We start from the raw sequence: 25,586 nt of genomic DNA, 5'->3' as shown, positions 1-25,586 counted from the left end.
AATATTGCAAATCTAATCAACATTTTAATGATCTTTTAATACGTTTCTGAACAGTCAAAAGATTTTGAAAGCCAACATGATCATTGGGCTTGGCTCAGCTGTCAAGATTTTGTTTTCAGCAATTTGGTGAGTAAAATTTTTCTGGCCCCACCAACTTTAACCGGGTGTGGGAGGAAAGGTGGTCAAATGAAAGTTACACCGACAACTACTGTAACTCCATCTACAAATTTGCACTGTAATGGGTCATATCCCAAACAACAAGTCAGAGCACAGGAAGGAGATAAAGAGCTTAATGACCTTGGTGTCAATGACATTGACCTTTCTCTCCACATCAGCAAAACAAGAGCTGGTTAATCACCTCAAGAACAGGGATGGGAGGGCATGCACATGCTCCTGCCCACGTCAAAGGTGTTGAAGTGCAGGGCTTCAAGCTCCTAGGAGTGAACATCATCAATACTCTCCAGGGATAGATAACCCCTTTGAGAGATACTCTGCAGTATAGAGTAAGATAGAGGCAGGAAAGTTGTTCCCACTGGTAGGTAAGACTAGAGCTAGGGGACATAGCCTCAAGATTCAGGGGAGTAGATTTAGGATGGAGATGAGGAGGAACTGCTTTTCCAAAGAATGGTGAATCTGTGGAATTCTCTGCTCAATGAAGCAGTGGAGGCTAAGACAAGGTTGGATAGATTTTTATATGAATTAAGGGTTATGGGGAAAAGGCAGGCAGGTAGAAATGAGTCCATGGCCAGACCAGCCATGATATTATTGAATGGCAGAGCAGGCTCAATGAGCCAGATGGCCTACTCCTGCTGCTATTTCTTATGTTCTTAATACCTCATCTTGATCCAACCACATAGACACCATAGCCAATAAAGCTCACCAATGTCTCTGTTCTTTAGGAGGCCTAAGAAATCTGGCACGTCCCCATCGACCCTTACCAATTTTGAACTGATGCATCATAGACGACATCCTGTTTGTTATGGCAACTGTTCTGCATGTGAACCCAATAAACTGCAAAGTGTTGTGGACACAGCTCAGCACATCACAGAAACCAGCTTCTATGGACTCTTTCAATACAGCTTGCTGCTTCAGTAAATCAGCCAGCATAATCAAGGACGCCACACATTATTCTCCCCTCTTCCAGTGGGCAGAAGATGAAAAAGCCTGTAAGCACAGACCACCAGACTACCCAGTTGTTCCCTAAACAATAAGATGGATTCTTGACTTCACAATCTACCTCATCTTGCACCTTATCATTTACCTGCACTGCACTCTCTCAGTATATGTTACACTTTATTCTGTATTGTTCTACTTCAATGCAGTGTGTAGCTCTTCTCTGTATGAATGGTATGTAAGACAGGCTTTGCACTGTACATGTGACAACGATAAAACAATTCCAATATCAAGCCCAGCTTTTGGCACTAGGCCTCTACAGAAGAGCAGACCAACATTTTGGGAGCCACAGAACAGTAATCTCCTTTCATGGGTCAGCAGGAATTTAAACAAAATTACGACAAAGTTGGCTTCAAATTTCAGGTAGCAATAAACTAAAAAGCTGAGTTCCCCAGTGGAATCTAATGCTGAATTTACACAGTTACAACAAGTGAATTCGATTCTCTACTTTTACAATGGATCTGTTCTGTGGTAAGTGGCAGATACGAAATATAGTAAAAATGTACAGAACAAAAATGTTTGCTATTGTTTAAAGCAAGGGTAAACAACCTTAAACATAAATGATTTTCTAGCACAAGTTATTCATTAATTTGAAGCAAAACATAACTAGATGTACTTAAATGGATAATTCCCATATTTCAAGTTTTTTATGGCATTTATCTGGCCCACTCATTAATACGTGATCCAGCCCACAGAGGCAAAAAGGTTGCCGACCCCTGGTTTAAAGTATTCTCAGTATTTACTAAGACAGTATTTCCAAAATAGACATATCCATTGAATAAACATCCTCAAAACAAGCTATGAGTTTTTAATTATAGCTTCAACAACAGAAGTAATTTGACCATCTCATTCAGGTATATACTTCTCCAGTTTTTATTAAACCTGTCAAACTCAAAAATTTATCTGTATTGAATTTTTCAGAAAATACACAAATTTCATTTTCTACATTCATGAATATATGCCTTACTGTATCTATTCCTCACTTTGAAACAAACTCAATCAAGCACTTAACTTCTAAATTTCAACATTCTGGACATTCTTTAGTAAATTAATTCACTGAGGGTTTCAATATCAAAAACCCTCACTCCATTTGATTATACAACATAATCAATGCCATTATTAGTTGGAGAAGAAATTTGGTAATGATGCTAAAAGCTCACAGGGGAGGTATTATACTACTGAAACAAGGGAGTGAAAAAACAGAACAATTAACATCCCAGATCCCCATTATGCAATGCAATACAACTTGTGACTTTGAACCTAACCAGATAAGATCCAATACAGGAAACATTGCAAGACACAAAGGACAGATTTTCCTTGTGGTTTGCAGATTAGTAATATTTTAGTTTAACAATTATTTTTAGTCACCCCTCCGCTGGTTTTAAAGGAACTTCTCAATAGTACAAGCACAAAACAAAAGGGAAGTAATACCACATCTCATATTAGAAGCTATATATGCAACAATAAATCCCAGGACTGAGGGCTTAAAACTTTAACTGCTTTGAAGGTGATGTCATATCATCATCATCATTAGAAAACTAGAGTCTTGGAAAACTAATACACTTGAAAGATAATTGGAAGTGGATGTGCAGGCTTAAACAACTGGCAACTTTCAGGCACTTCCATACACACCATGAAGACAATCTTCCATTGGGCAACAAACTTTACAGCATGGCCATCTCACCGCAGACCACCTCCACCCACTCCACAGGGATCCTCTCACACATCACACTGCAGTTATACATCAAGTTTCAGAGGTGGTGCTCAGTAACCCTGCACAATTCTAAATAAGCTTCACCAAAGGTGGGGGTGAAAGCAGGAAAGAAACATTAAATCTGGAAGCCAACTGCCTTGCATTAAATATACCGTTTCATTAAAGATGGACCCAAATCTTCTCCATGCTTGACAGAAGCACACGTTCACCCTGACATTTTCCACAGATTGTAGTGGCCCATGTTCATACATGGAGTCGCTAATGAGTTCATGGCGTGATCTTCCCTTTGAGAATTCATTGAACTACTGGAAGGATGCTCTGGTTGATTAACAGACTGACAGATCGAATGCTTCTTCCACAGCAAAAACCATCTCGAAGAACTGAAATATGGTACATTATTTCAGTAGCAACTGCTTAGCTGCTGCAGCTGCAGGACCACAACTGCAGACAGCCAAGTAGAGAGACATCGAAGGAATACAATATCAAAAACCTGGGGATCTGGAAGACGGGATTCACAGAAAATAGAGTAGAACACTATAAATATTTAACTGGTGCTGAAGATTGTTTTGAACATTCATGTGTATAAGACACATTAAAAGTATGGTTGATATTGAACATGTTATAACTCAATTATTGACACAACCATTGAACCTGTGAAAATCTGCATGAAAAACAAATTCCATTGGTTTATTTCTTTTGATTGGAATGCTAGCCATCATCAAATACAGTAAAGTGTACAAGTACTGACTTGCCCTACCTCACCAACTTGGGCTTGCTCTACTGGAATTTTATGAAAGGATAGCTTGCGGGTGGCCCCAAGCCATTTTCACACACAGTAATTTTTTTAAAAAATTACAATACCCCCTCAACACACACAATGATCCGTACTGAAATATAAGTCTAATTCCTTTGAAATTTACAATCATAAATACATCTTAAAAACATCTAATGTGACATACTGATAGTACTCACTAATTGTTACTCTAATAAATCATCCACAAATTAATAATAAGAATGGGCTATATACGATATAGTGCATACCCCTGGCAGAGAGCTTTTTAGTGTTGATGATTTTGGCAGCATATTCCTGTCCTGTCGAGATTTTCATGCATCGTCTCACTACCGAGAATGCTCCCCTGAAAGGAACAATCAAAGACAGTCATGTACAAAAATTATACACAGAACAATTAAGCTTCACCAACTTAGAATATTGCTTCAGTGCGGCTGGCGCACAGCCCAAAGCCGAACATACAATGAACACAAATAATTTAACGCACTTGAAACGGTTAAGACTCCCGCAAAATAAAACCAACCATTTCAAGATTTCCGATGCATTGTCTACTAACTGGTCTTCTGATTCACAGGAACATTTTTACCACCAAAGCAAATTTGCAAAGAACGAAACTAAAGTACATATTTTGCTAAATTCTATGCCTCCAACTAACCATTAATAACATCTATTGAAAGCCAGTATACTTCACTAAAACATAATTGCGAACCTCCCACCAAGCACTCATGCACGCCTGAAATCCAACCGTATTATTCATTTAGAGAGAACATAAATCAGCCAGATTTGCTGCCATACTTTCCAAGTTCCTCGAATAGCTGGTATTCATCTGTGAACCTGGTGCAGGTTGTAGTCGAAGCCATAGCGACGACAGTGGATGCTGTCTCCGGTGTTGAAGCTATTCACCGATTCCCGCACGGCGGACACCACCTGGCTGGCTGGGTAACGCCAACACCAAGAGTGGACAAAACCCGCAACCACCCTCCTGCCTTCCTATCCTGCACCGAGACAAGGACCGGAATAGCTTCCCCCGCAGTTCCTCGGCTACTGCAGCGGCAGCGTGGGGATCTCAGCAACGACCGGAGCCCGCAGCAGCTCTCCACTATCCAGTCACCTCGCAAATGAACACACGCCCTCCCTTCTCCTCATGCACGGCTTCTATGCTCGCTGCCTCGCCTCTGGAACCTCCTCCCCCTCCGGCTACTTCTTGTCCTTCCCCTGAAACAGGGACGATTCAACCACCAGATCGCAGTCACCTGCTCCGACCTCCCTCACAGCCCCGGCAAATATAACGCTAAAGCCCGGCTCAGCGCTCCCAACATCTCGCGATATATTTTACCAAAAAACAGCCGAGCGCGTCGCCACTGGAGGGGGGGGGGAAGAGGGGGGCAGTGACGTCAGAGGCCAAGGAAACTTGAGCTGTCTGTGCTGTCAGAGAAATCGTGAACCAAGGCAGGGGACGAATCTCTGCTGGGTTAAAGCTTTCATGTCGAATGCTGAAGTGGCCGTGCACATATCAGCAAATGGAGCTTTTTGTCAAGATATTCCAACATTGCAAGGAAATAAGACATGCCCCGGGCTGCGAAAAGTTGTCCCCTTTCCCGCTGTCATCGACCAGTGATTAAATCAACACGCTTTATTTCGTCTCGACCATCGGAATCATTCATGTGATTCCAGCATCTTCCCTCTTCCATTCCAGTCCTGAAGAAACATCGACTGCTTATTCATTTCTATAGATGCCGCCTTAGTTCCTTCAGAGTTTTGTGTGTGTGTCTACATTGGTGAAACCCATCGTAAATTGAGGGACTGCTTTGCCCAGCACCTGCACTCCAACCACCGTACGCGGAACTTCCCGCTGCCCAAGCATGTTAATTCCGAATCCCATTCCTATTTCCGTTCCCGTTCCAACATGTTGGTCATCCTCAGGGTGGAGGTACAACACCTTATATTCCGTCTGGGTCGTCTCCAACCTGATGGCATGAATATCAATTTCTCCTTCCGTTAAAAATATCATCCTCCCCTTTTCTATTGCCCACTCTGGCCTCTTAACACCTATCGCCTCCCCCTGATGCCCCACCTCCTTCCCTTTCTCCTGTGGTCCACTTTATGTTCTTATCAGATTCCTTCTTCTCCATCCCTTTACCTTTCCCACCCACCTAGCTTCACTTGTCACCTTCTAGCTATCTTCCTTCCCTAACCCCACCTATTTATTCTGACATCTTCCTCCTTCCTTTGTAGTCCTGAAGGAGGGTCTTGGCACAACATGGTTGACTGTTTGGTAATTCCATGGATGCCTCCTGACGTGCTGAGTTCCTCCAGCGTTTTATGTGTTTTACATTCAGAATATGCTTCAATCAACATTTCCATTGATATTCATTGATGCCCGTTGAGACAAGTCAGGCAGATTGTGTCAGTCTGACACCCAGCACTACTTTATCCAAAGCCTATCCAGCTGTCAAGTGGCTGTGTGGGTCATGGGCATCTCCATTCTTGCACCTCGGTCGAATGCTTGCTCTGATCCTGAAACAAGTGTGGTCACCCTAGCCGTGGCACAGGCTTCAGAGGCTTTTTCAGTGATTTGCAGCCAGGACCGAGCTGGAGCACTTGCAGGTTCAGGTGATGACATTGACAAATACATGTATTTTTTTAGTGTGTATCACATATCTTGTGACCATTTTACTTCAATCGTTTAGGATTCTGAGAGAGAAGGATGGAATATGTCCTCACCATGTTTCACAATATACACTCAATAGCCACTTTACTAGCTAACTCCTGTACCGAATAAGGTAGCCACTGAGTATATGTTCATAGTCTTCTGCTGCTATAGCCCATCTACTTCAAGGTTTGACACGTGGGTTCAGCACTGTTTTCCACGCACCACTGTTGTAATGTGTGTTTTTTTGAGTTCCTGCCGGCTTGAGTCAGTCTGGCCATTCTCCACTGACCTTTCTCACTAAAACATTCTACAGAACTGCCACTCACTGGATTTATTTTTTGTTTTTCGCACCAATCTCACTAAACTCTAGAGATTGTTGTGTGTGAAAATCCCAGGTGATCAGTACTTTTGTGAGATACTCAAACTACCCCATCTGACACCAACAATCATTCCACAGTCAAAGTCACTTAGATCATATTTCTTCTCCATTCTGATGTTTGGACTGAGCAACAACTGAAACTTAACCATGTCAGCATGATTTTATGCATTGAGTTGCCGCTCCATTAATGAGCAGGTATGTGGCTGTACCTAATAAAATGGCCATTGAGTGTAGAATGCAACTGAGAGACAGCTGCAAATATCAAAAAGTTTTACACAGCATTCTGTGTTATATATGTAAATAAAAACTGGTACCGTTATGAAACACAGATCCCAGGACGGGGTTGATGGAGGACATTGAATCTATCGTTGTTTTGTTTTCTTTCTCAAGGAGCACAGTTCCCAAGTTTCATTGCTCATGCACTCTTATTTAACCCATTTCAATCAACTGGTTTGTGAGTGTTGGGGTGGGACAGTACAATGGTACAAGATGTTATAGAAAAATAATATTACCCAGATTTAACCTCAGGGTACATTCTTGCGAATGTGAGGTGACACAAGATGTTTTATGTCATCTTCATTGAAAATCTCAGGTATGTTTGAAGATGCCAAATCAATAGCTACAAACTTTCATACTCTTGATGGTAATGTTACAGGATCAACTATGGCCCATCTGTGGCAGACAGTTGTGGTTTAACCTTTGCTTTTCAGCTCAAAATCTCAGGTCTGTGATAGTTCTCAGATAGTTGCACTGTCAGAAGCCATGTTTAAATTGTCAAAATCTCAGCCTGTGATAGTTCTCAGAGAGATAGTTGCACTGTCAGAAGCCATGTTTAAGTTGGGATGCTAAGGTAAAAGATGAAAGTGGAAAAGGCTCTGTAGCAAAGAAGTTTGCAGAGGGTCAGTCTTTTGCTTACCCAACCAATAGTTATGCTTCAGATAACATCATTATGCAGGCTGTTTTGTCATTATGATGGTACATTTTTGGAACTGAGCTTTCACATACTGGTTGTCATAAATATAGTTCATCTGAATACATAGTATAATTCATAATCGGCTAAATGATCTCACTGCATTCTGCCCTTATTGGCATTGGCAGATCTGTGAAGTGGGCAGTGTCACTTTGCTTGGGGAATCAAACACAACTACATCTTGTAATAGAAGTTTTGCAGGATCAGCTAATCCCAAATGTGAGATGAAATGTTGGAACAAAATGGGTAGTTGTTGGCCAATGCAATCTTGATGGACCAAAGGACATATTTCCATGTTGCAACCCTCTATAATTAATCAGTAAAGAACGTTGATTTAGAGAAGAGTAGATTTGAAATTCAATGTAATACGTAGAAAATAGAGCTTTAGAGCACAGTACCCTTGTACCCACAATGTTGTGCCAACCTTTTCACCTGCTCCATATGATCAATCTAACCATTCCCTCCTACAAAGCCCTCTATTTTTCTATTATCTGTGTGCCTAGCTAAGAGCTTATTAAATACCCCTAATGTATCTGCCCTGGCAGGGTGTTTCATTCTCTGTGTAAAGAACTTAACCTCTAACATCCTTCCTATAGTTTCCTCCAATCATCTTAAAATTTTGCCTCCATGAATTAGCCATTTCTGCCCTGGGAAAAAGTCTCTGTTATAATCTTGGACATCCCTATCAAGTCACCTCTCATCTTTCTTCGCAGATACAAAAACAGTTTTTAAAAGGCATCTGCACAGGTACTTGGATAGGAAAGGCATGGAGGGATATAGATCTATTGCAGACAAATAAGATTAGTGCAGACAGACATCACAGTGAGCATGACCATGGGTACCTGGTTCATTGTTGACATTTCTATGTTTGAATAAGGGTACCCCTTTCAAGGAATACAGGCTCAAATTATCTATCTCAACCCTCTCATCTCAAGAATTAGCCTGGTAAATATTATTTGGACAGTCTCCAAAGCTATTACAGTTTGATAGGTATGACCTCACCAACAGCCTGTAAAACTAAAGCACTACCTCCTTATTAGACTCCAACTCTTTCACAACAAAGGACAAAATATAGTTTACCTCCTTAACTATTTGTTATATCTATCTGCCAATCCTTTATGATTCATGTGCTTCGAACTCATAGATTTCAATAAACTTTGCCAGGCCATCAGACTGATTAACTCACACTGATTTGAGTGTATTTCTATGTTACATTGACTGTTTTATTTATTATAAATGATTATAAATTACTATGATTGCACATTTAAACAGTGATGTAATGTGAAGATTTTTACTTGTGTATGTGAAGGATGTAAGAAATAATGTCAATTCAATTCAATTTGGAGTCTCTCTTCATTAAGATAATAATCTGATTTCGATTCAGCTTACTTTATACTTCCCCACATTAACATTGAAGTTTTCGCACAATGATTCAAAATCCAAAGTTCAGAAGTTCAAAGTAATTTTATTATCAAAGTAGATATATATCACCATAAATATATTTTCCTGTGGGCATTCACAGGAAATAAGAAGAAACATAATAGAATCAATAAAAAAACTGTTCACAAGACTGACAAACATCCAATGTGCAAAAAAACAAACTACAAATTAAAAAAATAAAAAACAAAATAATAGTAATGAATAAATAAATAAATATTGAGAACATGAGATAAAGAATCCTTGAAAGTGAGTCCAGAAGTTATGGGAACAGTTTAGCGTTGGGGTGAGTGAAGCTGAGTTATCCCCTCTGGTTCAAGAGCCTGATGGTTGAGGGGTAATAACTATTCCTGAACCTGGTGTTGTGAGTCCTGGGGTTTCTGTACTTCCTTCCTGATTGATGGCAGCAGCGAGAAATGGGCATGCCCTGGGTGGTGGGCTTCCTTGATGGATGTTTTTTCCTGCTCCAGTGCTCTTGTAGATGTGCTCAATGGTGGGATGCTTTACCCATGATGCACTGGGCTGTATCGACTACTCTTTGTAGACTTTTCCATTCAAGGATATTTCCATACCAGTCAGTATACTCTCCACCTATAGAAGTTTATCAGAGTTTTAGATGACATGTCGGATCTTCACAAGCTTCCAGGTACTTTCTTTGTAATGGTACTTACATGGTGGACCCAGGGTAGATCCTCCAAAATGATAATGCTGAGGAATTTAAAGTTACTTACTCTCTCCACCCTTGATCCCCTGATGAGGACTGGCTCATGGTCCTCCAGTTTCCTTCTACTGTAGTCAATAATCTGCTCTTTGATTTTGCTACACACATCAAAGTTGCTGGTGAACGCAGCAGGCCAAGCAGCATCTATAGGAAGAGGCGCAGTCGATGTTTCAGGCCAAGACCCTTCGTCAGGACTAACTGAAGGAAGAGTGAGTAAGGGATTTGAAAGCTGGAGGGGGAGGGGGAGATGCAAAATGATAGGAGAAGACAGGAGGGGGAGGGATAGAGCCGAGAGCTGGACAGGTGATAGGCAAAAGGGGATACGAGAGGATCATGGGACAGGAGGTCCGGGAAGAAAGACGGGGGGGGGTGACCCAGAGGATGGGCAAGAGGTATATTCAGAGGGACAGAGGGAGAAAAAGGAGAGTGAGAGAAAGAATGTGTGCATAAAAATGAGTAACAGATGGGGTACGAGGGGGAGGTGGGGCCTAGCGGAAGTTAGAGAAGTCAATGTTCATGCCATCAGGTTGGAGGCTACCCAGACGGAATATAAGGTGTTGTTCCTCCAACCTGAGTGTGGCTTCATCTTTACAGTAGAGGAGGCCGTGGATAGACATGTCAGAATGGGAATGGGATGTGGAATTAAAATGTGTGGCCACTGGGAGATCCTGCTTTCTCTGCCGGACAGAGCGTAGATGTTCAGCAAAGCGGTCTCCCAGTCTTTGCTGAACATCTACGCTCTGTCCGCCAGAGAAAGCAGGATCTCCCAGTGGCCACACATTTTAATTCCACATCCCATTCCCATTCTGACATGTCTATCCACGGCCTCCTCTACTGTAAAGATGAAGCCACACTCAGGTTGGAGGAACAACACCTTATATTCCGTCTGGGTAGCCTCCAACCTGATGGCATGAACATTGACTTCTCTAACTTCCGCTAGGCCCCACCTCCCCCTCGTACCCCATCTGTTACTCATTTTTATGCACACATTCTTTCTCTCACTCTCCTTTTTCTCCCTCTGTCCCTCTGAATATACCTCTTGCCCATCCTCTGGGTCACCCCCCCCCGTCTTTCTTCCCGGACCTCCTGTCCCATGATCCTCTCGTATCCCCTTTTGCCTATCACCTGTCCAGCTCTCGGCTCTATCCCTCCCCCTCCTGTCTTCTCCTATCATTTTGCATCTCCCCCTCCCCCTCCAGCTTTCAAATCCCTTACTCACTCTTCCTTCAGTTAGTCCTGACGAAGGGTCTCGGCCTGAAACGTCGACTGCGCCTCTTCCTATAGATGCTGCTTGGCCTGCTGCGTTCACCAGCAACTTTGATGTGTGTTGCTTGAATTTCCAGCATCTGCAGAATTCCTGTTGTTTGATTTTGCTGACGTTGAGTAAGAGGTTATTGTGGGAACATTCAGCCACATCTTCAATCTCAGTCATATATGCTGAGTCATCACCATCTTTAAAATGTTGAATGATAGTGTTATACTGTGTCCTGTTGCTGGATCACAAAGTCCTCATTACCACAGAGCCATCCCCCTTTTTTTCTAATATCGGTAAAATGAAAACCTTATAGTTAGTTAAATCTTCCCCCTTGTAAATCATTAATATAAATAGTAAATACTTCAGGGCAAACAACTGAGCACTGAGGTGCTGCACTAGTTACATTCCTCCAGCCTGCGAAGGACCCATTTCATTTATTCCAGCACAAAATGCTGGAGAAACTCAGCAGGTCTGGCAACTTCTATGGAAAGGAATAGAGTCGACATTTTGCTCCGAGACCTTTCATCAGGACTCTAATATGTAGATATTTTAATTTACACACCATGGCAACTTGTCAACTGTTTTAGTAAATACTAGTCTTCTTCTATCAGCTCTCCCTCTAACATCCTCAAAGCATTTGAACAAGTTTGGCAAATATAATATACTTTCCATAAAACCATGCTGATATCATTTGATTGCTGTATGATTAGTTTTTTTCTTCTTTGCTTATTGACTTTTAATAAAGAGAAAACTTAGATGTCAGGAAACAAGCCCAATGCTAAGAAACTGATAGTTTGATTAAACAAGTTACACAAACAGCTTTTAGAAGCTGATTACTAAAATGTTGTTGATTTTCTAAATTAGTGTTTATAACCAAGAGGCATTTGTCATGTGATACATTCCAGTTAGAGCAGGTTTAAAAAAAAAGGTGTGGGAAGGTGTTCCAAGTCTCGTAGAAAGAAATTTTTTAAATAATTAAGATTTGAGGTAGTTCTTTAAAGACCAGATAACTGTTGAAAGTCATAAATATATTTTGATGAGAATGTACAATGCATGTTTAATAAGTTTTCAGATGATGCTAAAGTAGGTGAGGACGTTGACAATGAAGATGGTTATCCAGATTTACAGAGGAAAATTGATCAGCTGAAGAATAGCAAGTGGACTTTAATTCAGGTAAGTAGGCAGTGTGGCATGTTGGGAAGTCAGATTAGAGTAGGACATTCACAGTGAATGTAGGAACCTAGGGAGTGTTAAAGAGAGGGAGCTAGGTACATAGGTACAGCAATACTTTATTCAAACTCAATATAAAACAGAATCAGGTTTATTATCATTGACCTATATCATGAAATTTGTTGTTTTGCTGCTGTACAGTCCAGTTCATAAAAGAATTTCTATAAGTTACAACATGAAATGTATAAAAAGATAAATAAGCAAAAAGAGAGCAAAATAGGGAGGTAGTTTTCAAGAGTTCATGGATCGTTCAGAAATCTGATGGCGGAGGGAAAGAAGTTATTGTGTTTTTAGAATCCTGTACTTCCTCCCTAATGGTAGTAGCGAGAAGAGGGCACGTCTGGGTGCTGAGGATCCTTAATGTTGGATGCTGTGGTAAAGAAGGCAAATGCAATTATGGCATTTATTTCAAGGGGAATAGAATATACAAGCAAGGAGACAATGCTGAGCCTTTATAAGACACTTGTCAGGCCGTACTTAGAGTGGTGTCAACAGTTTTGGGCCCCATATCTCAGAAAGGATGTGTTGTCATTGGAGAGAGTTCAGAGGAGGTTCACAAGGATGATTCCAGAAATGAAGGGGTTAACATATGAGGAGCATTTCACAACTTTGGACCTGTACTCACTGGAATTTAGAAGAATGTGAGGCAATCTCATTGAAACCTACCGAATGTTGAAAGGACTAGATAGGATGGATGTGGAGAGAATGTGGGGGTATCCAGAACTAGAGGGCCCTGCCTCAGAATTGAGGGGTGACCCTTTAGAACAGAGATAAGGAGGATTTTTTTTAGCCAGAGAGTAGTGAATCTGTGGAATGCTCTGTCACAGGTGGCAGTGGAGGCCATGTCTGTGCATGTATTTAAGACGGAAGTTGATCGTTCAGGGTGTCAAAGGATATGGTGAGAAGGCAAGTGTATGGGGTTGAGTGGGATCTGGGATTAGTCATGATGGAATGGCAGAGCAGACTCGATGGGCTGAATGGCCTAATTCTGCTGCTGTGTCTTGTGGTCTTCTTGAGTCATTTCCTTTTGAAGATGTCCTCAGTGGTGGGAAGGCTAGTGTCATGATAAAGCTGGCTGAGTTTACAATCCTCTGCAGCTTTTTCCAGTCCTGTGAATCAGCAACTCCATACCAGACTGAATGCAACCAGTCAGAATGGTATATTGAAAGAGATTTGTTAGTCTTTGCTGACATCCCAAATCTCCTCAAACTCCTGTTGAAATATACTGTAGCTTCTGGCATGCCTTCTTCACAATTGAATCAGTATGTTGTGCCCAGGATACATCTTCAGAGATGTTGATACCCAAGAATGTGAAGAAGCTCCCTCTTTCCACTGCTGACTGATGTGTGTTTGGCCAACTTCCCCTTCCTGAAGTCCACATCAATCCTTTGGTCTTGTTGTACTGACACCACTCCAGCAGCTGATTTATTTCACTTCTGCACACCTCCTTGTCACCATCTCAGATTGTACCAACAACTGTAATATTATTGGCAGATTTATGGATGGCATTTGAGCTGTGCCAACCACACAGTCATGGTAATAGAGAGAGTAGAGCAACGGGCTTAGCACACACCCTTGAGGTGCATCTGTGTTGATTGTCGGTGAGGAAGAGATGTTATTTCTGATCCTCACTGATTGTGGTCTTCTGATGAGAAAGTTAAAGATCTAGTTGCAGAGGGAGAGAAGTCTAGGTTTTGAAGGGGTTGGTGATTTTGAATGCTGAGATGTAATCAATAAACAGCAGCCAGGCATAGATACTGCTGTTGTCCAAGTGGAGAGCCAGTGAGATTTTATCAACTGGCCTGTTGTGGTGGGATGCAAATTACAGCAGGTCCAGATCTTTGCACAGACCTGCTGTTAATTCCAGCCACGAGCAAACTCTCAAAGCACTTCATCACAGTAAATTGTTGATGGTCATTGATGCAACTTATCCTGGTCTTCTTGGGCACTTTTGAAGCAGGTGGAATCCTTCAACTGCAACAGTGAGAGATAGTAGATGAACACTCTCGTCAGCTGGTTCCCTGAAACTGGCATCATACAAGGTAGTGAATCAGGCTCTTAGCTCACTGGCCTTCATCAATATAGTTGAGTATAAAAGTTGGGATGTTATGCTGCATTAGTGCAAGATGTTGTCTTTGTGCAGGAGGCTGCATTTGGAATATTGTCTTCAGTTTTGTTACCTTGTTATAGGAAAAATGCCATTAAGCTGGAAAGAAGGCAAGGGAGATTTACAAAACTGTTGTCAGGACGTGAGGGACTATGTTATCGGGAGAGGCTGGAACATAGGAGAATGAGAAATCATCTTTCAGACCTGTATAAAATTATGAAGGGCGTAGATAGGGTCAATGCAAGGCCTTTTTCCCAGGGTTGGGAATCAAGAGCTAAGGGACATAGGTGAGACGGGAAAGATCTATTCGGAACCTGAGGGGCAACTTTTTCACTCACAAGGTGGTCAGTATAAGGAATGAGCTGCCAGTGGAAGTGGTCCCGGCAGATATATTAACAACATTGAAAATGTACTCAGACAGGCACATTGGATAGAAAAGTTTTTGAGGGATATGGGTATACATGGGCAAACAGGGGGCAGCCTAGATGGGAACCTAGCTTGTCATGGACCAGTTCAGCTGAAGGGGGGTGTTTTTGTACTGTGTGACTCTGACACTACATGAGAAACACTTACCCGTTCTGCTCTCCCAAAAGCAATACTCTCCAATCAACTACATATTTTCACAGCTTTACCTTCCAAAAACCTGACAGATCATGACCAGACAGAGCAATATGGTTGAAATTCCTGAAGTTACTAATGGGTGAAGTAGAATCTCTGAGGAGAAAAAGAGTTACGGTCAGATGAGAGATTTCAATTTATAAACTTGGTGAACAAACTCCTACTCCTCAGGCTAAATACACCACTGTGTAACTGAGTGTTGGAGTTCCCGACAACAGACCTCAGATAGTCAGGATCCACCCTCTCTATCATCCTCAACATAGGTGCCCCAGGGCTGTGTGCTGAGCTCATCGCTGTACACTCTGCTCACACATGACTGGATGGCCAAACACTTCAGTAATCACTTTGTCATGTTTGTCAATGATACGACAGTGGTGGGGCTCATCACCAACATTAACAAGTCGGCCTATAGAGAGCAGGTGGAAGAGATCAAGGCCTAGTGCAGGGCAAATAACCTTTTCTTCAATGTCAACAAGACAGAAGAGATGGCTATTGACCAGAAGAATTCACACCGCTCTTTACATTGGAGGCACAGTAGTGGAGACTGTGAGCAGCTTCAAACTCCTGGGAGTGCACATCACACACAACCTCTCTTGGTCCGAGAACACATTCTACACAAGCTGGAAAACTCACCAACACGTCTACTTTCTGAGGAGACTGAAAAAAGCTGAACTATGCACATCTATATTCACATCCTTCTATGGTAGGGAATATCCTAACATGCTGCTTCATTGCATGGTACAGATCTCCACTGCGCAGGCAGGAAGGCTCTACAACGGGTGGTCAAAACTGCCCAATGCATCACCAGCACCAGCCTATTTGTAATCTAGCACATATATATAGATATGTAGCATCCACCAGACCCAAAAACAGTTACTTGCCACAAGCAGTAAAGCTAATCAACACCTCCACCCACAAACCCACCCCTCCACACTCCCAGCCACCACTACTTTATCATTTCCGCTCAGAGTCACCTTATGTACAGACACTTCTGCACCTAGCATCACTTAATTGACATACAATTGTCACGCAGGTGAGAAACTGCTAGAAAGTTCAGCAGTCTAATGAACAAGGAGGCAATTAAAAGAGAGAGAGAATACGGCGCGAGCTGAGACACAAGCTGGGAAGTCACCATGGTAACAGCTCAGAGCAGTTGAGCTAATGGATGCTGGAATTTTGGATGGATTATAAAAAGTTGATCCTTTGGTCTGATAACGGTGAGGAGACACGGCATGGAAGAACTGCGGTAGCTACCCGAGAAACCACTGGTGGAGTTTAAGACCACCACGAGGATGGAGGCGATGGACCGATTAACTTCGACCCGTGATTACCAGTGTGGGTAAGAGCTTGCCTGTGGGGGTCTGGTGGTGCTGTCGGTTAGTAGACTGTTCCCTAGAAGGGGCTCTGTCCATCTGTGCCTGTGTGGGGATCACACCAAGTGACTCTGAAGACTTCGGAAGCAAGAACAACTAAAGCTGCCAACTTGAACATCAACTCAATTAACTCTCTCTCTCTCCGTCAATTCAACCCGATGCAACACAGAGTGAACTGAACTGCTTAAACTTACCTGACACCGTAAGACTGATATCTACCTCCTGGACTATTATTTATTTATTTTTTGTATCCACACACACATTTACGAATATATAGATATATAATAGTTTATAACCTGTATTGTATTATTCGGTTTAATGATATTAATTCATAGTAGTAATAAATATAGTCTTAATTTATAATAAACTAGACTCCGGATGTGTTGCATTTCTGCTAGTCCTTTTCAACCCGTCACGGGGTTCGTGACACAGTAAATCTATGCATATAAGCCATCTTGTGTAGTTGTATTTATTATGTTTTTTATTATTGTAGTCTTTATCTAATTGTGCTTTTCTTTTATGCACATTGGATCCAGAATAACAATTATTTCATTCTCCCTTACACTTGTGACGTTAACCAATGTTGAATCTTGAATCTTGAATTTGCATTGCAGACTTTGTGGACCAGACAGCCTGCTCCTCGCCTGTAGAATTCTATGAAAAGTCTTTGACCTGTTTCTCTTACTACAAATCCTGCCAAGTCTTCAGGAGTATTACTTTTTCATTTTTATTTTAGAAATCAAGCATCTGCAGGTTTTTGCTTTAAGATTGTTGTTGTAATGAAAACATTGTGAAGCCAACCATCTCGCAAAAAAAAATCAGCATTCAAGCAACCATACAAACCTTTGTAATCAAGAGTATTTCATTTCTTCTGCTAAACAGTTAAAATGATTGTCATTAACATCTGTTCTGATGAAAGGTCTCTGCCCAAACCCTTAACTCTTTATTCCCCTCTATAGGTGATGTGTGACCTGAGGAGTTCCTACACCATTTTGTGTGTTACTCTATCATTAACATCTTCATTTGGATGTTCAGCCTGCTCTTCATTATTCAATTTAATTATCTTAGCATCAACTGCTTTGCTTTGAAGTTTGACCTACATATCCACTCACAAGTCATTTTAAGCTTCTAATTCTGTGCCAGTGTAAAGATCAGACTTATGTCCATATTAACCATCCAGTGTGCAGGGTTTCCTGTCTTGCAACTTCTAACCCCATGATTATTCAGGCCCAGAGGATTGGAGGATAGCAAATGGTGTTCTGCTGTTTAAGAAGGTCCCTAAAAATAAATCAGAGTCTGACAACAGTAGTGAGAACATTATTGGAAGTTGTTCTAAGGGAACAGATATATGAGTATTTGGATAGACTTGGACAGATTAGGAATAGTCAGCATGGCTTTGTGTGTGGTAGGCCGTGTCTTATAGAGTTTTTCAAGACAGTTACCAGGAAGGTTGATGCAGGCACAGTGGGTGTTATCTACATGGACAGCAAGGCATTTGACAAGGTCCTGCATGGGAGGTTGGTCAAGAAGATTCAGTCATTTGGCATTCAAGATAAGGTAGTAAATTAGATTAGACATTGGCTTTGTGGGAGATGCCAGAGAGGGTCTTGAAATTTTGGAACAAGCTGCTAGCACAAGTAATGTACGCGAGCTCTATTTCAACATTTAAGAGAAGTTTGGATAAGTACATGGATGGTAGGGTCTAGGAGGGCTGTGATCCCAGTGCAGGGCATCGGGAGTGGGCAGATTAATTGGTTTGGCATGAATTAGTTGAGCTGAAGGGCCTGTTTCTGTGCATCACTTTCCATGGTCCATAGTTCTAGACTTATTCTGGTTGTCTGGTCCCTGTTCTGCCTAGTCTTTCACTGTCTGTTTTCAGTCTCTGGCCCTTGGTTCCAGGATCATTCTGAGCCCTGGATCCTGGGCCAGCCCAGATATCGGTGAACCTTTGGCAGTCAATGTGCCCTTGGTGGGTTCTGTACCTTCTGTTCATTGTAAGCAGATAAATTATATCATCTGCTACACACATGAAATGCTGGAAAACCTTAGCAGGTTGGGTTGCATCCATGAAAGGGAATAACCAGATGTCGTCTCGGGCTTAGAACCTTTATCAGCATGGGAAAGCAAAAGGGAAGAATCCAGAATTATATCATCTACTCATTTTAAGGACTTGCCTATTCCTAGCACCAATTCCAAGATCTCTGTTGGCCTTATATGCAGTGTGCTGTCCCAGATCATATGAGGATATGGGCAACACTAATAAGATGTGGGATATTTGGAAAACAAGGCACTGAATGTAGCATTCAGGTTCTGACCCTTCAGATTAGATAGTTTCTCTGCCTGAGATGGGAATAAATGAATTAGGAAAGTTAAATTTATTTTGCATCATTTGAAGAAAATTGAGACTACAACCGGAACAGATGGGAGTCTTGGAGGAAATGAATTTACCTGGGAAATGTTTAAGAAAGAAACAGCATAGAAGAGAACAAACTCCAAGGGTTCTGGATGTTTTATTGAGGATCTTGACAGAGAAATGGGAAGCAGATTAGGCATTGACCTAGAATTTAGTGCATCACATCTGGCAAGAGGAAATAGGGTTTTCATATGGCATAATATAATAATAATAATTACAATAGGAAAACTTGAAACATTTGAAGAACTACACATACTAATATACTGCACAGCATTAACATCAAAAATAGAGGTACTCATTTATGAAAATTGAGAAATAAAATGAGAACACTAGGAGATCAGCTTTCTGGATTGGATTTTGTGAAATGAAATAAATTGATTAGAGAACTTAAGATAAAAGAACCTGTAGGGAGAAAGTGATCATAATATGATCAAATTCACCCTGCAATTTGAGAAGGAAAAGCTATTCAGATGTATTAGTATTCCTGTGGAGTAAAGGGAATTACAAAGACTTGAGAGAGAAGTTGGCCAAAAGTGATTGGAAAAGAACGCTGGCAGGGATGAAGGCAGAGCAGCAATGTCTGGAATTTCTGGAAACAATTCGGAAGGCACAGGATATATATATCCCAAAGAGGAAGAAGTATTGCAAAGGAAAGATGATATAACCATGGTAGACAAGAGAAGTCAAAGCCACCAGAAAATCCAAAGAAAGGGTGTATAATAGAGCAAAAATTAGTGGGAAGTTAGAGGAATTGGAAGATTTTAAAAAACAATAAAAGGGAACTGAAAGGTCGTAAAGAAGAAAAAGATGGAATACGAAGATAAGTCAGCAAATAATATTAAAGAGGATGCCAAAGGTTTCTTCAGATACATAAAGTATAACAGAAAAGTGAGAGTAGATATCAGACTGCTGAAAAATGATGGTAATGGGGGATGAGGAAAAGGTGGACAAACTGAATAAGTATTTTGCATCAGTCTTCACAGAGTGCTGGACGTTTGAGAGTGTCAGGGGGCAGAAGTATGTGATGTTGCTATTACTAGAGAGAAGGTTCTTGGGAAGGTAGATGTCACCTGGATCAGATAGTATACATCCCAGGGTTCTGAAAGAGGTGGCTGAAGAGATTGTTGAGGCATTAGTAATGATCACTAGATTCTGGAATAGTTCCTGAAGACTGGAAAATTGCAAATGTCACTCCGTTCTTCAAGAAGGGAGGGAGGCAGAAAGAAGGAAGATATACTAGTAAATCAGACCTCAGTGGTTAGGAAGATGTTGGAATCAATTATTAAGAACATAAGGCTATAAGACATTAGGCCAAAATTAGGCCATTTGGTCCATCAAGTCTGTTCCTCCATTCAATCATGGCTGATCCTTTATTTTCCCCTCCTCAGCCCCACTATCTGGACTTCTCCTTGTAACCTTTGATGCCATGTCCAATCAAGAAGCTATCAATCTCTACCTTAAATAAACCCAACGACCTGGCTTCCATTCTTGTCTGTGGTAACAAATTCCACAAATTGAGCACCCTCTGGCTAAAGAAAGTTCTCCACATCTGTTTTAAATGGACACCTCCCCCCCCCCCACCTATCATGAGGCTGTGTCCTCTTGTCCTAGACTCACTCACCATGGGAGATATCCTTTCTTCATCTACTCTGTCCAGGTCTTTCAATATTCGAAAAGTTTCAATGAGATCTCCCCTCATCCTTCTGAGTTCCAGTGAGTACAGACCCAGAGCCATCAAATGTTTCTCGTGTGATAAACCTTTCATTCCCAAAATCATCCTTATGAATCTTCTCTGAAACCTCTCCAATACCAACACATCTTTTCTTAGATAAGGAGCCTAAGACCGTTTGGAATACTCAAGGTGAGACCTCATCGGTACCTTATAAAGCCTCAGCATTACATCCATACTCTTATATTTTGGACCTCTTGAAATAAATGCTATCTGGGATATCAACAAACAAAGAAAATATATCATAGTGTGATAAGGGGAAAACTTTCAACAGAATTCACTTCAAGGCTTAAGAAAATCTGCCAAACAGAGCTCAATAATAAAAAAATAACAAAGGCAACAGACACTTCTGCTATACCCATATTAACGTATCCTTTTGGCGTAGTATCTTGGTCTAAAACCCATTTGGAAAGGTTGCAAAGAAAAATAAGAACTGAAATGAACAATTTTAGAAAACATCATGTCCCTTCAAACACCATTAAATTATCACTACCCAGGACAGAACAAGGAGGAGGAACAACTGACATTAAAAATTTACACGGCAGTCAGATAAAACTTTAAGCATATATCTTCATCAATGAAAACAGGATTCAGCACTCCATTCAAGATATGCAATTCTAATAAGAATTACGTACTACTAAACTTAAATGAGAGCCCAACCCAGGAAAATGAAGAAATTATCACTATAGAAGAAAAAACCAAATGGAAGAACATGGTTGGGAAAGTGTTGGAGTCTATTATTACGGATGAGGTTACGGGGTAATTGGAGACTGATGATAAAATAAGTCAAAGTCAGCGTGCTTTCTGTCAAGGGAAATCTTGCCTGACAAATTTGTTAGAGTTCTTCAAGGAAATAGCAAGCAGGGTGGACAAAAGAGAGGCAGTGAATGTCATTTACCTGGATTTTCAGAAGGCATTTGATAAGGTGCCACACATGAGGCTGCTTAACAAGATAAAGTCCTATGCCATTAGAGGAAGGATTCAGGCATGGATAGAGGAATGGGTGACAGACAGGAGGCAGTGAGTGGGAATAAAGGGGGGCTATTCTGGTTGGCTACCAGTGACAAATGGTGTTCCTTGGGGGTCAGTATTGGGACTGTTGTTTTTCACATTGTTTGTCTATGATTTAGATAATGTAATTGATGGCTTTGTGGCAAAGTTTACAGATGATATAAAGTTAGATGGGGAGATAGGTAGTGCTGTGGAAGCAATGCAATTGCAGCAGGACTTAGATAAATTGGAAGAATGGACAAAAAAGTGGCAGATGGAATACAGTGTTGGGAAATGTATGATAATGCATTTTCATAAAAGGACCAATAGTGTGGACTATTATCTAAATTGGGAGAAGGTTTAAATCTCAGAGGTGCTGAGGGACTTAGGAGTCCTCGTGCAAGACTCCCGGAAGGTTAATTTACAGGTTGAGTCTTTGGTAGAGATGGCAAATGCAATATTGCATTTACTGCAAGAGGACTATGTGGAGTATTTGGCAGCTTTGTACCCACTGGAATTTAGAAAAATGCTGGGGGTGGGGGATCTCATTGAAACCTACCGAATGTTAAAAGGACTAGATAAGGTGGATGTGGAGAGGATTTTTCCTATGGTCGGGGTATCCAAAACTGGAGGCCACAGCCTCAAAATTGAGAGGCAACCATTTAGAACAGAGGTAAAGAGGATTTTTTTTGGCCAGAGTGTAGTGAAGCAATGAAGCTGTGGAATGCTCTGCCACAGTCTGTGTTGGAGGCTAAGTCCATGGGTATATTTAAGGCAGAAGTTAATCGTTTCCTTATTGGTCAGGGCATCGAAGGATACGGCGAGAAGGCAAGTGTATGGGGTTGAGTGGGACCCAGGATCAGCCATGATGGAATGGCAGAGCAGACTCGATGGGCTGAATGGCCTAATTCTGCTCTGATGTCTTATGGTCTTATGGACCCTCACTGGAAGACATATTCACAATCTGAGCAGAATAGATGTCAATAAGGAAGCATCTAATGTCTGGTTCAGAGTTGGGGACTGCTATTCATAAAAAGGGAGATTCCTTGTGGCAATACAGGATCAGGTGGTTAATACAAAAAAATGTCAAAAATACATAATAAAAGATCAACAGATTAAAGATGATAAATGCATAAAATGCCAAGAGAAGCCAGGCACAATCCTACACATTACAGGATCCTGCAACAGTTTAACGTAATCTAATTATTCACACAGGCACAATCAAATGGCAAGCATCATTCACCAAAATCTCGCTTTAAAATACAAAGTCATATAAGACACCATTCCTTACTATAAATGCAAGCCTGTTCCAGTTTTAGAGTCAGAGTCCTGCAAGTTATATTATGGCTGATCCATTATTACAGATAGCCAATCCATAATAACTGTCTGGATGTAATATTACACGATAAACAAGCAAGAACAACTTCGTTAATAGATTTAGCCATTCTAAACACACACAACATTCAGAAATCAACAAGTGAAAAATACCAATGATATGCTGAATTAAAAGAGGAAATTGAAAAACTATGGAACATGAACAGGGTACACATTGTCCCAATTGTAACATCTGCAAATGGTGTTATTCCAAATTCCCTACACAATAGCATGAAACAATTAGGCTACATGGCAATATTTATGTAAATTTCTAGAAAGCCACAATACTAAACACCACTGGAATAGTCAGAATGTGGAATGAGTGTGCTTGGCTATGCTTGCGCCTCAGGTTTTACCAGCTTGAGCTGAGAAAGAATAAAAATTCGAATAAAGAAGAGAGCAAGGTCATTGAACCTGTTCTGTCCTCCTATCCCTGGATTCTTTTCTACCTCAGAATTTCCAAACTTTCTCTGAATGTAGTCAATGAATGACACTCCACAAACCTCAGGGCTGGAGATTTTCATCTCTTCATTTCAGCCATCTATATTTTGTAACTATGGATGCCTGAAACTAGATTTCACAGCCAGGAAAATGTCATTTCTGTTCTTCCCTATTGAGCCCTCTGAACTTTTTGTAAGTCTCAATGAAGTCATTGCTTGTCTTCTAAACTCCACTGAATGAAGATCTATCTACTCAATCTCTCCTCAAATGACAAATCTGCTGCCCCTGGAACTCATCTGGTAGATATTTGTTGCTCTACTCTACCAATTACATTCATTTTCAAAAGGAGCAACATTTTTCAGTACTCCTCTTGTGGTCTCACCAAGACCTGGTACAATTGCAATAAGACTTTTTCACTCAAATCTTCTTGCAAGAAAGGATAGCATTAATTTTGCCTTCCTAATTTCATGTTTGCAAGTGCTTATATTAAAGGCAGCCAACTGAGTGCTTAGAAGACAGTGAGGAATTAGGGTAGAGATGGGCTTGTGAAGAATGAAGAGTGCCTGAGAGCATACTGAGAGGTGGCAGAATCATTAAAGAATCAATTTTGAGGAGAAATTTAGATGCCATTGACTTTTTTTTTAAACTTCGAGTGCAAGAAGGGCGAGACTGCGCAGGCGCGTGACGTCAACAGGACAGCGCGGAGAGTTTAAAAAGGCGACCACCCTATACAGCGGGCAGTGGAGTGAGCGGTAGCAGAGTGTAGGGCTTTGGCTTCAACGGGCTTCGGCGATAAACGGGAAGAGGCGAGAGCGAAGCGCCAACTCTTTTTTCTCTCCCCCCGCCCCCCACCCCTTTCGCGAATCGGCCCGGACAGACAGGAACAGCAGGGCTCTCACAGCTAACAGTTTAAAAAGTTTGTCTGTTTGGCGAGGTAAGTGGGTGAGTAGACTTATTTTTCCTGTTTCATTCGTGTAGAATTAGATAGCATGCCTGCAGGGTTAGTGCTTTGTTCAGGGTGTCAGATGTGGGAATCCTGGGAGACTTCCAGCCTCCCTGATGCTCACATCTGCGCCAGGTGCACCGAGTTGCAGCTCCTCAGAGACCGTGTTAGGGATCTGCAGCTGCAGCTTGATGACCTACTGCTTATCAGGGAAAGTGAAGAGGTGATAGACAGGAGCTACAGAGAGGTAGTCATCCCTGGGCTACAGGAGTCAGTAGTCATCCCTAGGCTACAGGAGTCAGAACACTGGGTCACTGTCAAGAGAGGGAAGGGAAATGTCCGGATAGTGGAGAGCACCCCTGTGGCTGTCCCCCTCAGCAACAAATATCTTGTTCTGGATGCTGTTGAGGGGGATGATCTGACAGGGGACGCCCACAGTGACCGGGTCTCTGGCACTGAGCCTGGGGCTGTTGTGCAGGAGAGAAAGAGGGTGAAGAGAAATGCGGTAGTTGTGGGGGATTCCATAGTCAGGGGAACAGACAGGAGATTCTGTGAGCTTGACAGAGATACCTGCATGGTGTGTTGCCTCCCAGGTGCCAGGGTACGGGATGTCTCGGATCGGGTCCTGAATATTCAAAAGGGGGAGGGTGAGCAGCCAGTTGTCTTGGTACATGTTGGTACAATGACATAGATAGGACAAAGGAGGAGGTCCTGATGAGAGATTTCCAGGAGTTAGGAAGGAAGCTGAGAAGCAGAACCTCCAACGTAGTAATCTTGGGATTGCTACCTGTGCCACGTGCTAGCGAGGGCAAGAGTAGTTGGATCAGGCAGATGAATGCGTGGCTGAGAGACTGGTGTAGGGGGCAGGGCTTCAGATTCTTGGATAATTGGGATCTCTTCTGGGGGAAGTATGACCTGTTCAAAAAGGACAGGTTACACCTGAACCCGAAGGGGACCAATATCCTGGCGGGAAAGTTTAATAGAGCTGTTAGGGAGGGTTTAAACTAATTTGGCAGGGGGGTGGGAACCGGAATGATAGAGCGGAGGAAGGGGAAAACAGAAATAAATCTAAGATAGTGAGCAGTAAAGATGTCAGGAAAGACAGGCAGGTGATGGGGGAAATGTGTAGCCATTGGGATGAGTTACAGTGCAATAAAGTTGCAGTGAAATCAAAGCGAAAAGTACCAAATACTGGTCTTAAGGTGTTGCTTAAATGCACGCAGTGTAAGAAATGCACGCAGCATAAGAAATAAGGTGGATGATCTTGTTGTACAGC

The 25,586-nt window shown here is 41.7% G+C and overlaps 1 protein-coding gene across 15 annotated transcripts in view; it reads right to left on the bottom strand.

Annotated features, from left to right (window-relative positions):
• The window catches only part of LOC134344192 (calcium/calmodulin-dependent protein kinase type II delta chain), a 586,032-nt gene extending 581,032 nt beyond the window's left edge, over positions 1 to 5,000 (bottom strand). For 9 of the 15 annotated variants that reach the window (XM_063043595.1, XM_063043593.1, XM_063043583.1 and 6 more), the window contains exons 1-2: positions 4,473 to 4,998; positions 3,929 to 4,023 (exon numbers count right to left, since the gene is read on the bottom strand). In XM_063043595.1, the coding sequence (XP_062899665.1) occupies positions 3,929 to 4,023; positions 4,473 to 4,537 (160 nt within the window). In that variant the 5' untranslated portion in view covers positions 4,538 to 4,998. Of the gene's footprint in view, positions 1 to 3,928; positions 4,024 to 4,472 lie in introns of all 15 variants that reach the window. The other 6 variants (XM_063043588.1, XM_063043586.1, XM_063043589.1 and 3 more) reach the window with 3 other exon arrangements.
• Positions 5,001 to 25,586: the final 20,586 nt, after the last annotated feature.

Source organism: Mobula hypostoma, chromosome 3, assembly GCF_963921235.1.
Source record: "Mobula hypostoma chromosome 3, sMobHyp1.1, whole genome shotgun sequence".
NCBI classification, from domain to species: domain Eukaryota; kingdom Metazoa; phylum Chordata; class Chondrichthyes; order Myliobatiformes; family Myliobatidae; genus Mobula; species Mobula hypostoma.
This window is presented reverse-complemented; position numbering and strand designations above follow the sequence as displayed.